General features: G+C 43.4%; 1 protein-coding gene across 5 annotated transcripts in view; it reads left to right on the top strand.

Annotated features, from left to right (window-relative positions):
• The window catches only part of VPS8 (VPS8 subunit of CORVET complex), a 281,893-nt gene that overhangs the window by 251,907 nt on the left and 15,093 nt on the right, over positions 1–14,893 (top strand). For all 5 annotated transcript variants that reach the window (XM_056535311.1, XM_056535309.1, XM_056535310.1 and 2 more), the window contains one exon: positions 9,247–9,294. In XM_056535311.1, coding sequence (XP_056391286.1) covers positions 9,247–9,294 — 48 coding nt within the window. The remainder of the gene's footprint in view (positions 1–9,246; positions 9,295–14,893) is intronic.

The raw sequence follows: 14,893 nt of genomic DNA, 5'->3' as shown, positions 1-14,893 counted from the left end.
TTAAGTACTTTTTGGATAAAGATGGAGAGATGGGACAGATCCAGTCCCAATTTTTAATCGACTCCATTTTGTTCATTTTACGAAACAATGTTTTCACTTTTGGTCAATCTGTCTATCGCCAGCGGCAGGGCTGTGCGATAGGGACTCGTTTTGCCCCTAGTTATGCTAATTTGTACATGGGGCATTTCGAGTCCCTTTTTATCGCACAGTCCCGCTGGTTTGATACACACATAACATTTTATCGTCGTTTTATAGATGACCTTTTTATAGTTTGGAGGGGTACGGAAGCACAAGCACTTTAATTTGTCCAGTATCTTAACAGTAATGATTGGGGTCTGACTTTTCCCCTAAATTTTTCCAGGGAATCAATGGTTTTTCTGGATCTTGAGATTTTTAAGGATTCTTTTAATAACATTCAAACGAGAATGCATTTTAATAAGGTAGACGTAAATAGCCTACTACACTATTCTAGTTGCCATTACCAGAAATGGGTCAAAAATATCCCTTATGGCCAATATCAAAGGGTCAGAAAAAATTGTAGTCAGAAACAGGATTTTAGATTGCAAGCCAACATATTGCGGGAACGCTTTGCCGACAAGTGCTACCCAAAAAGAGTGCTAAATGATGCCTTCCAAAGGGTAAACAAACTAACACAGAGCACTTTAATTAATAGCAAAATGAAACATCCTACTGAAGTAGAGAATTTAGAAGGTGTGACAAGTGAGGAAAAAAGAGAAAAGGTTAAAATAAAAGAGGGCAAAAAAGGAGGTATTAGACGTAAATTTAATTTTATTACTAATTTTTATTCATGTACAGGAAATATTCGGAATATTTTAACTAAAAATTGGCCCATTTTATTAATGGATCCAGTTTTGAAGAATATTTTACCTAAACACCCTGCTTTGACCTACCGTAGAGCGATGTCATTATGCAATCACCTCGCTCCCAGTAGAATAACATTTTTGTATGAACCAGGCTTGGACAAAAAATTGAATTATCAAAAAAATTTCCCTTTATTTAAAAATAGTAAAATGGGAACCTTCCGGTGTCAAAAACCTTGATGCCTCTGTTGCAACATGATACCTGAGGATGGGATAAGAAATTTTACCTCAAGGTCTACGGGTGAAAATTTCTCCTCAAAACAATATAATACTTGTGCCTCGATGTATGTGATTTATTTAATCACTTGTCATTGCAGAGTACAGTATGTTGGACGGACGGTACAAACCCTCCGTGCACGTTTAAATAAAAATCGACATAACATTACTTCCAAGTTCATGTTGCACAGTGTTTCAAGACATGTCTCTTTGTGTCATGAAGGTGACTACAAAAATATGACTGTCTGTATTATTGAAGCTATTCCAGAAAACCATTTTAATCGTTTCCAAGAGTTAATCAACAGGGAATCTTACTGGATTTTTAAAATGAATTGTTTACACCCAGAGGGTCTTAATAAAACAATACAAGGAACCAGTGTTTGAGATGTAAGTTTTTTATCCTGTATTTTACATTGTACCATGTAATATATGTTTTTGTATTCCGGGCGTGGTTTTACGGGGATGTCATATCCGGTTGAGTGACGTCCCTATGTAATCCTTTATTTTCTGTCATTCTCTGTATTATGTTCACGCCTGACGAAAGGATCAACCCAATCCATAAACGCGTTGTGTGAAAATAAACTAGTTCTGCATACCTGGTTCTCCGGTCCTTTTACCTGGCAGCGCGATCATCCCCTTCCGCCTCCTTGTGTGTTCCTGTTTCTGTCCTCAATCCCATAGAAAACCTTTTGGAGGGAGTTGAAAGTCCGTGTTGCCCAGCGACAGCCCCAAAACATCACTCTAGAGGTGATCTTAATGGAGGAATGGGCCAAAATACCAGCAACAGTGTGTGAAAACCTTGTGAAGACTTACAGAGAAGATTTGACCTCTGTCATTGGCAACAAAGGGTATATAACAAAGTATTGAGATGAACTTTTGTTATTCACCAAATACTTATTTCCCACCATAATTTGCTAATAAATTCTTTAAAAATCAGACAATGTAATTTTATGGATTTTTTTTCTCTCTCATTATGTCTCTCATAGTCTATGATGAAAATTACAGGCCTCTCATCTTTTTAAGTGGAAGAACTTGCACAATTGGTGACTGACTAAATACTTTTTTGCCCCTCTGTATCAGGAGGCAACTAATTAAAAATGGTTGTCTATAAAATTCCCATAGAGGGCTGAGCCAGGTTTGCCCTGCAGGTGTCCACCCAGCAAAATCCAGAGCTTGTATCCGTAAACCGCATCTGCTAGCCAACTCAATTCTTCAGCAAGGCAGCGCAGTGGTCTTCTGACGGACTCTCTGTGAATCAGCTTCTTGCTCATTTCACATTTTTTTATGTAAAATGTAGGTAAGCTTGCCAGCAAATAGTGTTAAGCAGTTCTGACAGTATTGGCTCAGGAGTGTGTGAATTGCTTGTGTCACATTCTCACAATGCTTGATTTTCATACATTTTCAATTAGATAACATGGAAGAATTTTAGAGGGTTTTTAATCACAGATTTTAGCTGGAAGCAGTGTGTTCTTCACACTCCATGTATCTGATGGCAAATTGTGAAATATTAACTCCTGCAGAATTAGACACTTCGTTCTGAACTGAGCTAGAACAGCTAAAAATTGGCATTTGCTACTTAGAGGCATATGGATTACGCCAACAACCTAAATACAGCTAGTTGTCATTTGGTCCTGAATTCAGATAGTTTCTTATATTTTTTTTATTTTCTTACAATAAGCTGCTTATTATTAGTAATCTTGGTCTTTAAAAGAATCACACCTTAGTTCCATGTCCAACCAGCCCTGATAATAGAACAGACGTGGACAAAATTATTGGTACCCTTCTGTTGAAGTCAGAAAAACCCACAATGCTCCCTGAAAAAACGTACATAAAAATTTACTGTAAATTAAAGGGGTATTCCAGGATTTTTTTTTATTTGACTATGCTACAGGCTGTAAAGTTAGTGTAGTTCATAATATAGTCACAATTCTTCTGTGATTTTCACTCCAATATTTATTTTTACCAGCATACAAAATGACTGTTGTCTCAGATTTTTCCCAGGTTGCAATGCGGCCGAGACCTGACCTAACTAGTCAGCTGATGACAGGGAGCCTGTCTGCTTCAATGGGTGGAGCGATCACTTGGGGGGAGAGATCAATCTGCAACTATTGAAACAGCTGGAGGCACCCTGATTGAAAACCACAGGTCTTTTGAATTGATGCAGCACATTTATGTTTCAATGGGTGGGGTGGCTGATGTGTGGGAGGGAGGAAAATGGAATTGTGGGATTTGTAGTCAAAAAAGAAAAGTCAAACAGGAAATACCAGTTCACAAAAAGCTAGCCACAGTGTTATGGTAATGCCACAACATAGCCATTTAGCCCCAAGAAAAGCGCAGATCCTTCCTAAGCGTGTCCATTACTGTCTGCCAGGTACGTATTAAAATCACCTTATGGTGGAGAACCCCTTTAACTGTTGAAAATCAGAAATTGCTTTTGAATTGTGGTTCAGCAGGATCATTTTGAAAAACAAAATAATGATTTTGTTTTTCAAACGATTCACTTGAACCACAATTCAAAAGCAATGTTTGATTTTTATCAGTTAATTAACAGTACATTTTTATGTACGTTATTTCAGGGAGCATTCTGGGTTTTTCTGTCCTTAAGAAAGAGTACCAATAATTGTGTCCACGTATGTAGATGCTTAAAAAAAAAACAAAGCATTTAACCGTATCCAATGGAGCTGGCATGACATGGTGCTAAACTGTGTCCAAGAATCTCACAAGGTTCCTTGATAATCTACAGTGTATGCAACAAAAGCAAGAATGTATGCATGTGGATCCTGGCCCCCCTTCCATTTCACCGACCAAGGGCACTAGACAGGGATGCTCTCTTCCCCTCTTATTATTCAGCATTGTCTCTTATTATTCAACACTAGCTGTTTTCTGGAGCAGTGTTTCCCATTCCTTTTCGGCTCGGGGAACCCCGCAGAAAAAAAAATTGCGGGGTACCCCTACCAAAGTTGCCGAGCAAAAAAAAAAGGGATAAGGCAAAAAGCCGCAATTAACAATATACAATACAATGTCTTGGGGCCGGAGTACCCCTTTAAAGTGCTGCTTTATACAGCAACTCATATGTGACATCTTCTCTGATCAGCATCGTTCCCTGTTCTTTCAAGCCATTTCTTCCAGCCACAACTCATCACCGGTAAACCTGCAAAAACTAATCTGTTAGGCTCCGCACTTAACCAGCATCAGCCTCCAGATTCCCCTTTTACAAGTGAAGAGGAATACAGGGGCGTATAGGTGTAAAGGGGTAACAGAACGGTGTACATGGGAGACAGGTGTGTAGAGGAGTGTAAGGGGGTGACAGAGGGCTGTACATGGGTGACAGAGGGGTGTAGGGGGTGATAGATGGGTTTACAGTGGTGGCAGAGGGGTGTAGAGGAGTGTACATGGGTTGCAGAGAGGTGTAGAGAAGTGTACATGGGTGGCAGAGAGGTTTAGAGGAGTGTACATGGGTGCCAGAGGGGTGTTCATGGGTGGCAGAGGGGTGTAGAGGAGTGTACATGGGTGGCAGAGGGGTGTAGAGGAGTGTACATAGTGGCAGAGGGGTGTAGAGGAGTGTACATGAGTGGCAGAGGGGTGTAGAGGAGTGTACATGGGTGGCAGAGGGGTGTACATAGGTGACAGAGGGGTGTAGAGGAGTGTACATGGGTGGCAGAGGAGTGTACATTGGTGGCAGAGGTGTGTAGAGGAGTGTACATGGGTAACAGAGGGGTGTAGAGGAGTGACAGATGGGTGTAGAAGAGTGTACACGGGTGGCAAAGGGGTGTAGAGAGGTGTACATGGGTGACAGGGGTGAAGGGTGTACATGGGTGGCAGAGGGGTGTAAAGGGGTGGCAGAGGGGTGTACATAGGTGACAGGAGTGTAGAGGGGTGTACATGGGTGACAGATGGGTGGGCAGAGGGGTGTAGAGGAGTGTACATGGGTGGCAGAGGGGTGTACATGGGTGGCAGAGGGGTGTACATGGGTGACAGAGGGGTGTAAAGGGGTGACAGGGGGGTGTAGAGGGGTGTACATGGGTTACAGGGGGATGTCAGGGTGGACAGGAGGGACAAGGTACAGTGGTGACAAAGGGACAGAGGGGTGAACATGGGTGACAAGGATGTGGTCAGAGGGGTGGACAATGGGGGGTGAACATGGGTGACACGGGGATGGACAGGGATGATAGAGGGGTGGATAGGGGGATGGCCAAGGTGGACATGGATGACAGGAGGGTGGACATGGGAGACAGGGGGTCAGAGGGGTGGACAAGAGTGACTAGCGGTTGAAAGAGGGGTTGACAGGAGTGACAGAGAGGGGTCGACTGGGGTGACAAAGGGACAGAGGGGTGAATAAGGGGGTGGACATAGGTGACAGAGGTGTAGACTGGGGGGTGGTCGGAGGGTTGGACAGGGGGGGTAAACATGGGTTAAAGGGGGATGGACAGAGGTGACAGAGGGGTGGACACAGGAGATATGGGGGTAAACAGGGATGACAGGAAGGTGGACAAGGGGGATAAAAGAGGGGTGACAAAGGGACAGAGCGGTGAATAGGGGGGTGACAGGGGATAGACTGGGGGAGGTATACTGGGGTGTGGACAGGGGGGTGAACATGGGGGTCAGGGATGGACAGGGGGGTGGACAAGCTGGACATAGATGACAGGAGGATGGACATGGGTGAGAGGGGGGATGGACATGGGTGAGAGGTGGGGGATGAACATGGTACAGTACCTTAAGCAAGCAAGGGGGTGAACATGGGTGAGACAAGGATGGACAGGGATGACAGAGGGGGGGACAAGGGTGACAAGCAGTTAAAAGAGGGGTGGACAGAAGTGACAAAGAAGGGTGGACTGGGGTGACAGAGGGGTGAAGGGGGGGGGGTGGACATAGGTGGCAGGTGTAGACTGGGGGGTGGTCAGAGGGATGGAGGGGGGGGGGACATGGGTGACAGGGGGATGGACAGGGGTGACAGAGGGGTGGCCAAGGTGGACATGGATGACAGGAGGGTGGACACGGGAGATATGGGGGTAAACAGGGATGACAGAAGGGTGGACAAGGATGACAAGGGGGATAAAAGAGGGGGGACAGAGGGGTGAATAGGGGGATGGACATGGGTGACAGGGGGTGAACATGGGTGACAGGGATGGACAGGGGGTGGACATGAATGACAGGAGGATGAACATGGGTGGGGGGGTGGACATGGGTGAGGGGGGGTGGACATGGGTGAGGGGGGGTGGACATTGGTGAGGGGGGTGGACATGGGTGAGGGAGGGGGGGTGGATGGACATGGGTGAGGGAGGGGGGGTGGATGGACATGGGTGAGGGAGGGGGGGGGGATGGACAATCGGTGAGGGAGGGGGGGGGATGGACATGGGTGAGGGAGGGGGGGGGGATGGATATGGTACAGTACCTTTAAGAACGTAATTTTTCTTCTCCGTTCTTCCCCAGGGCACCGACTCAGGGCTCCGGCAGGGCATCACGGCACCGCAGGGGAACGCTGGGGCACGGGTCACTACACTGGCCCGACGCAGCTTCCGCATACTTCACCCTCTCTGGGCCGCAGGGGGGAGGGAGAAATTAAGGGACGCTGGGGGGCATAGGGGTACGCTGAGGCCTATAACAGCAGCGCCTGATCATGTGACTCCGACTCCTCCGCCATCTTCCCGGTATCCCGCTAGGCCAGTCCGGCCCTGAGCATAGCACATGAAAGAAGACCTGCCTTAAACTTTAACCACCCTTTCAAATATCTCCCCTTGTGGAGGGACCCTGAGGCGCGTCATGACGAAGCGGCGGCCGACACACCCCCTACATATATCTTTATGGGAGAGCTGTTTGGCTATCTTCAGCTCTCCCATATAGATATATGGAGGGGGAATGTCAGCCGCTGCTTCGTGAGGGGGCTGTGACATGCCACTCAGCGCTCGGACACCCCCCCCCCCCCCCCCCCCCCCCTCCCCGTGATGTAGAACTTCTCTCCTATCCTTTGGATAGGAGATAAGTTTTTCCCTAAGATACTTCTCATTTAACCCCTTAAGAACCAAAGGGTTTTCCGTTTTTGCACTTTCGTTTTTTCCTCCTTACCTTTAAAAAATCATAACCCTTTCAATTATGCACCTGAAAATCCATATTATAGCTTATTTTTTGTGCCACCAATTCTACTTTGCAGTGACATCAGTCATTTTACCCAAAAATCTACGGCGAAACAGAAAAAAAAATAATTGTGAGACAAAATTGAAAAAAAAAAAACGCCATTTTGTAACTTTTGGGGGCTTCTGTTTCTACGCAGTAAATTTTTCGGTAAAAATAACACCTTCTCTTTATACTGTAGGTCCATACGATTAAAATGATACCCTATTTATATAGGTTGGATTTTGTCGCACTTCTGAAAAAAATCATAACTACATGCAGGAAAATTTATACGTTTAAAATTGTCATCTTCTGACCCCTATAACTTTTTTATTTTACCGTGTATGGGTCGGTATGAGCGCTCATTTTTTTGCGCCGTGATCTGAAGTTTTTAGCGGTATCATTTTTGTATTGATCGGACTTGTTGATCACTTTTTATTAATTTTTTCATGAAATAAAAAGTGACCAAAAATACACTATTTTGGACGTTGGAATTTTTTTGCGCATACGCCATTGACCGTGCGGTTTTATTTTTATAATTCAGACATTTCCGCACGCGGCAATACCACATATGTTTATTTTTATTTACACAATTTTTTTTTTTAAATGGGAAAAGGGGGGTGATTCAAACTTTTAATAGGGGAGGTGTTAAATGATCTTTATTCACTTTTTTTTCACTTTTTTTTTGCAGTGTTATAGCTCCCATAGGGACCTATAATACTGCACATACTGATCTTTTACATTGATCACTGGTTTCTCATAAGAAACCAGTGATCGATGATCCTGCCGCTTGACTGCTCATGCCTGGATCTCAGGCACTGAGCCGTCATTCGGCGATCGGACACCAGGAGGCAAGGTAGGAGACCCTCCTCGTGTCCAACAGCTGTTCGGGACGCCGCGATTTCGCCGTGGCACCGCCATTGTTAGAGGCCAGGCCTGACCCGCTATGACGTTGTGGCCCCGCGTTATAGAAAGGGAAAGGACTCAGAACGTACTGGTACGTCCTTGGTCCTTAAGGGGTTAAGGACATACACAGATTTATCCCTAAGCCATTCCTGTGTTGTCTTTGCTGTGTGCTTAGGGTCATTTTTTTGGTTGAAAGGTGAGCCTGCAGCCCAGTCTGAGTTCCAGATCATATTTTAATTAAGAACATCTCAGTTCTTTGTTCCATTCAGTTTTCTCTTAACCCTGACCAGTCTCTCTGTCCCAGCTCCTGAAAAACACCCTCACAGCATGATGCTTCCACCACCATGCTTCACTTTAGACATGTGTGAAGTAGGTGATGAACAGTAACTGGTTTCCTCCAGACATGAAGCTTAAAATTGAGGCCAAAAAGTTCAAGCTTGGCTTCATCTTATTTCTCAGTCTGAGAGGCTTTTATGTGCCTTTATACTACAGAGGGGCAAAAAAGTGTTTAGTCAGCCACCAATTGTGCAAGTTCTACCACTTAAAAAGATGAGAGGCCTGTAATTTTCATCATAGGTATACCTCAACTATGAGAGACATAATGAGAAAAAAAGATCCATAAAATTACATTGTCTGGTTGTTAGGTGTTTTCCACCATAATTTGCAAATAAATTCTTTAACAATTAGATAATGTGATTTTATGGATTTTTTTTCTCATTATGTCTCATAGTGGAGGTATACCTACAGGCCTCTCTCATCTTTTTAAGTAAGAGAACTTGCACAATTGGTGGCTGACTAAATACTTTTTTTTGCCCCACTGTATGTGGTCTTTCCTACTCATTGTGTAATGTTATGTTTATTTTTTTTATAAAAAAAACTTTTATTCTTAAAAAAATAATAAGAAGAAAGCATAAATAAAATCCAGGATTACAGCACCTAAGTTGCCAAAAGCACCCTGGAGCAGTGGATGTCTCAGACTTGGATAACAGTGGAGCTTAGTTTACTACCAAGCATTACAATCTACATAATATGTGGATGGTTTACTGCTTCGTGTGTCTCTTATCCAAATACGAATTAGTATCCTGACAAAATTACATGATTCAATATTTATAGATTTCTCTTTATATTGAAACAGATGAGAACTGCTTCTGCTAATCCGTCCAGAGAGGAAGCTGCGAGGAAGGTAAGCTAACTTACATACTGCGTATAATGCCAGATATGTAGCCTGAGGGAAGCAACAGGAGAGGCACCGATCCCAACTGCTGGGTAAAAATTCAGGAACGCAACCAAAGAAAACAAGGAGCGCCAAATGTATGACACATAGGCCCTCATTTACAAAGACTGGAGTGTCGGTTTTTTTCAGTGTACTCGTCTTTTTTTTCCTTGTGATTTACTAATCTGTCGCCTGTGTCGGTTTTTTTTGTGTAAATTCTGTCGCACGGGAATAAAAAGTGTCGCACTGGAAAAATAAAAATGAAACCAAATAATTAAAGTAAAGTTACTCTGCACAAGGATGTAACTTTACATTCGTGATTGTTAATGGGTTAATAACCCAAAAGTTTTTTTTAAATATATATATAAAAAATATATATATATATATAAATTAAAAAAATCTATTACATAATTTAATCATAAAAGCGTTGAGGGGTTAAAAATGCTTTTAAAGTATAAAACAAGTAATTTAATCATGAACCACAATGGTCAGCTGTCCCTTCCTCAAAAACACTACATTTTTCCATTTTCACTCGACCCCTGGGCTGTCGGTTTTTCAGAGTTGAGAAATCACACTTTTTTCAGAGTGATTTCACAATTACTCCAAGTGATTTTTCCATTTTGTCGGGTTAACGCCCATTTTTGAGTAAACCACGCCCATTTTGTAGGTTAAATTAAACTCTCCGAGTGTTTTTGAAAATGTAGGTTGTGCGCCTAAATTTTGGGCGCAGATTTGGTCGCACGCGGGATGCGACCAAATTTTGGGCGCAATAACCGAGAAAAAACGTCGGTTCTCCTTTAGTAAATGAGGACCATAGTGTACAGCAAGAGCTCAATTCTGATTTAAGGCATAGCTCATAATCACCCATTCCTTATACTGTTTATTCTTGCATATAAACCCAAAACTTGTTGTACTATGCACATTTTTATTAAATCTTGGTCAATATTTAAAGAGGTACTCAGGGAAACTGAAACATATCCCCTATCCACACAATTGGAAATAAGTGTCTGATCATGGGACCCCCTCGATCTCTTGTACTTGCTCGCTTATTACCCCTCCTTGGCATGCTTCAGCCCTCACCCCTGGAGATGAGCACAAGCGACAGCAGTGATTGGCTGAGTGGGCTGTCACTTGTGCTCATCTCTGAAGCTGGGGGCCATAGCAGGACCCTGTACAGTAGATAGTAAGGATCCCAGCAGTCGGACCCCCTGCAATCAGACAATTATCCCCTATCCTGTGGATGTCCATTTAGGGGTATCATATAACTACAAGATAATATTTCTCATGCTAAATGTAGACCACCTCAGAGTTTGAAAATGTTTGTCATTTTGTTCTCTGTGAACAAAGCTTGATACAGAAATTGGTATGTATTAGGAAGTATGAAGCAGCCATGTACAACATTTTTGGCTTTTAGAACAAAACCAGGTCAACATTTAAAAAAAGAAAACAACGTTTTGTTTGACTGACCCCTAGACAGTGTTGTGGCAGAATCTAAATAATAAACAGGGCATTCACTATATTTGTCCCCAGTATTTCTCTTGATATGTAAGACGCCAGTCACATGACATTTTGGTGCAAAGTCAGAGGTCTACATCGAGAACAAGAAAAAAGGTATAGCAAAGCAGGTGGCTTCACTTTAAAAGACCCACATTAGTCAACTAGTGACTACATTTCCTAAACTTATACTTTCTTCTGTAAGTAGATAGTTGCTTCCTTAGCCACAGTTGTAGTATGTCATATATCTGAATGTTGAATTCATATAGAATGTGACAGAAAACACCTGTGCGTACCTCTGTTTTGAAATTGGAGGCATAGATTTTAAGCTGTCATAACCAGAGCCCTCACTCCTTTTGTTTGAATATTTAGTGTGTACTATTATAATGTCTCATACTTAACCGTATATACTCGAGTATAAGCCGAGTTTTTCAGCACGATTTCCCCCCCCCCCTTGGCTTATACTCAAGTGAACTGTGAGGAGTGGCTTAGCTGGGAGGGCTAAGCTCTGAGGGGTTGGTCCAGGCCTTCCATCTTTGGCCATCTATACTGCAGGGACCGTCCGGTGGGGAGGGTTAGTCGTTCCAGGCTGTCCATCTTCACCGGGAGGCCCTCTTCTCCGCTCCGGGCCGGCCCTGAACTAGTGATGCTGCATTGAAGCCACCGCGCAGGGACATTCATGCACAGGGATGTCACTGCGCGTCATCGTCAAGGCAAGGCAACTAGTCTGTGGCCGGCCCAGAGTGGAGAAGAGGGCCTCCCGGTGAAGATGGACAGCCCGGAACGACTAACCCTCCGCATCGGACGGTCCCTGCAGCATAGATGGCCCTGACTAACTCACCCTTCCTTCCCACTGAGAAACTGGGGAGGTGAGTAGAAAACAAAAAGGGGGTCTGGATGATGACGAAGGCCACAGTGCTCTTCAACCTGCGGACCTCCAGATGTTTCAAAACTACAACTCCCAGCATGCCCGGACAGCCGATGGCTGTCCGGGCATGCTGGGAGTTGTAGTTTTGCAACATCTGGAGGTCCACAGGTTGAAGACCACTGATAAGGGATTGACAGGCGGTGATGACGGGGGGGGATGATGACGAGGGGGATGAGGACAAGGGGGGTGATGATGACAGGGTGATGATGACAGGGTGATGATGACAGGTTGATGATGACAGGTTGATGATGACAGGTTGATGATGACAGATTGATGATGACAGGTTGATAATGACTAGGGTGATGATGACGGGGGTGATGATGACAGGGTGATGATGACAGGGTGATGATGACAGGGTGATGATGACAGGTTGATGATGACAGGTTGATGATGACAGATTGATGATGACAGGTTGATAATGACTAGGGTGATGATGACGGGGGTGATGATGACGGGGGTGTTAATGACGCCGGTGATGATGACGGGGGTGTTAATGACGGGGGTGATGATGACAGGGTGATGATGATGGTAGTGATGATGACGGGGGTGTTAATGACGGGGGTGATGATGACAGGGTGATGATGATGGGGGTGTTAATGACGGGGGTGTTAATGACGGGGGTGATGATGACAGGGTGATGATGATGGGGGTGTTAATGACGGGGGTGATGATGACGGGGGTGTTAATGACGGGGGTGATGATGACGGGGGTGTTAATGACGGGGTGATGATGACAGGGTGATGATGATGGGGGTGTTAATGACGGGGGTGATGATGACGGGGGTGATGATGACGGGGGTGATGATGACAGGGGTGATTATGACGGGGGTGTTAATGACGGGGGTGATGATGATGGGGGTGTTAATGACGGGGGTGATGATGGAGGGGGATGATGACAGGTTGATGATGACAGGTTGATAATGACGGTGGTGATGATGACGGGGTGATAATGACGGGGGATGTTAATGACGGGGGTGATGATGACAGGGGGATGATGTATTTCCCACCCTAGGCTTATAGTTGAGTCAATAACTTTTCCTGGGTTTATGGGGTGAAATTAAGGGCCTCGGCTTATATTCGGAACGGCTAATGCTCGAATATATACGGTATCTTCATTTGTACCCTCAGAATTTTAATGTGCGATGAAAATTGTTGGTTCTAAAGAAATACATTTTTTTTATTATATGGATGTACAGTACATTGCAGTGGGTACCATATTACAGCTCTCAGAGGTTAGAGTTACTACATTTAAAAGAAGAAAAAAAACTTTTGACATGTCAGGGGGATATGTCAAAAGTTTAAAAACCTCCAGGAGACGCACTTGCTGATCGCTTCTCTCTCTGGCTCGCTGCTCTCCTCTTCTTAGAGCAAAGAGCCAAGGAGAGAAGTGCTCACCCAATCTCTTCTTCTGGCTCGTTCTATCAGCCAGTGGGGATCTGACCACTTAGAGCCCCGATCAAAACTTTGTTAAAAGTTTTTTTGTTTTTTTGTAAAAACATTTTAAACAGAAGAATACTAGTATTGTGTGCATATGGCCTATTGGTATGCTATTATATTTATTTGTTTGTATTTTTCCAAATATAACCAAGCATCTCAGTATTGTTCCCATAGGCACTTTCTATTGTTTTTCTGTGTTTAAAACTAGACTATTGGATAAACCTAGATACATGTTTTGGTAACCCCAAATAAATATAGAAGATAAAATTGTTAAAGAGCATAAATATCACATACTGGTAGTCAGGTGAATAGGTCTTGTGAGCATTATTACATTCTCATGATAAGATTGCATGTGTGAAGGGTCAGAATGGTGCTGTATGTTCTGCACAGTAGATGATTCGGCCTCACTACCCTCCTCTAATACTCACCCAGACATGGTCATTATAGAGCGGCTGAGATGGCCTCCTCTCACCCTTGTTTACTGCTTAATCTCATCAGAAATTACCATCACTGCAAAAACCCTTGAGGGGAAAAGAAAAAGTAAGCTGGCAGATGTTCTGGACTCCCAGACTGATACATATCTTATTTATTATTCATATCTCTATGCAAAATATGCAGTTCATAAATATTTTATTAAAAAATAAAATATTTAAAGGCTATAGAAATGTGAAAGCTCTTTGAGTATACGCAAATATCACACAGAATCTTTGTAAAGAAGATGCCTTCAATGTATTCAGAGGCTTCCGTTTAATTTGCACAAGTATTCAAAATATGCAGCGTTATAGCTCTCATCCATATAACACCTTGTATTTACATGTTTTCTCAACATAAACTTTATAGTGTTAAATAAAGACCACCTCGGAGTTTGTCAGTAATGTCCTAAGAGGCACAATAAAAGATGGTGATAACTAAGTTTTAAACACATTTTGCTATTGAGGCATTGTAGACTTTGCTAGAACTTCTTTTCCCAGAAGAGAGAAATAAAAGAAGGATTCAAAAGGGAAGTGTTTGTATGATGGTTACTAAGCATGAAACTAGTCATGGTTACTTAGCATGAAACTAGTCATGGTTACTAAGCATGAAACTAGTCATGTGTCATGCAAAATGATCAAACTAGCAATACTGCCTAACATATTTAAATTGGTAGGAATCATATATGCCAGACACCCATAAGCTTTCAGATGGATGTTACTGTATATAACATTCTCTATAGGCATATATCCACTGGTAATGAATCAGCACAGTGCAAGCTTATGGTGCAGCAAATTCAACTGCAAAGCTTCAGCACTCCATTGAGGAATTAAACATTTCTGCATACTGGGTGAACTTTAAGACTTCTTTCTGGATAGTAAGATTTCTTTATAAGCTTGATACATCACATTTGCTTTCTCCTTGCCTGGCTTGTCAGTTTGTATGGATGGTCTTGTCTTGGTGAAATGTGGAAGCTCTTACCTGTATAACCCCTTAAAGGGGTAGTCCACTGGTGAAAAACTTAGGATAGGGGATAAGTTTCAGATCGTGGGGGGTCCGACCACTAGGGCTCTCCAGGATCTCTCTGTGCGACGCCCCGGCTCGCTGGCCATATAGCGCGTGTTGACAGTAATGTCCTAAGAGGCACAATAAAAGATGGTGATAACTAAGTTTTAAACACATTTTGCTATTGAGGCATTGTAGACTTTGCTAGAACTTATTTTCCCAGAAGAGAGAAATA

The sequence above is a fragment of the Hyla sarda genome, chromosome 8 (genome assembly GCF_029499605.1).
Source record: "Hyla sarda isolate aHylSar1 chromosome 8, aHylSar1.hap1, whole genome shotgun sequence".
Taxonomy (NCBI): domain Eukaryota; kingdom Metazoa; phylum Chordata; class Amphibia; order Anura; family Hylidae; genus Hyla; species Hyla sarda.
The sequence above is the reverse complement of the archived record's forward strand: the minus strand, read 5'-3'. Positions and strand labels throughout refer to the sequence as shown.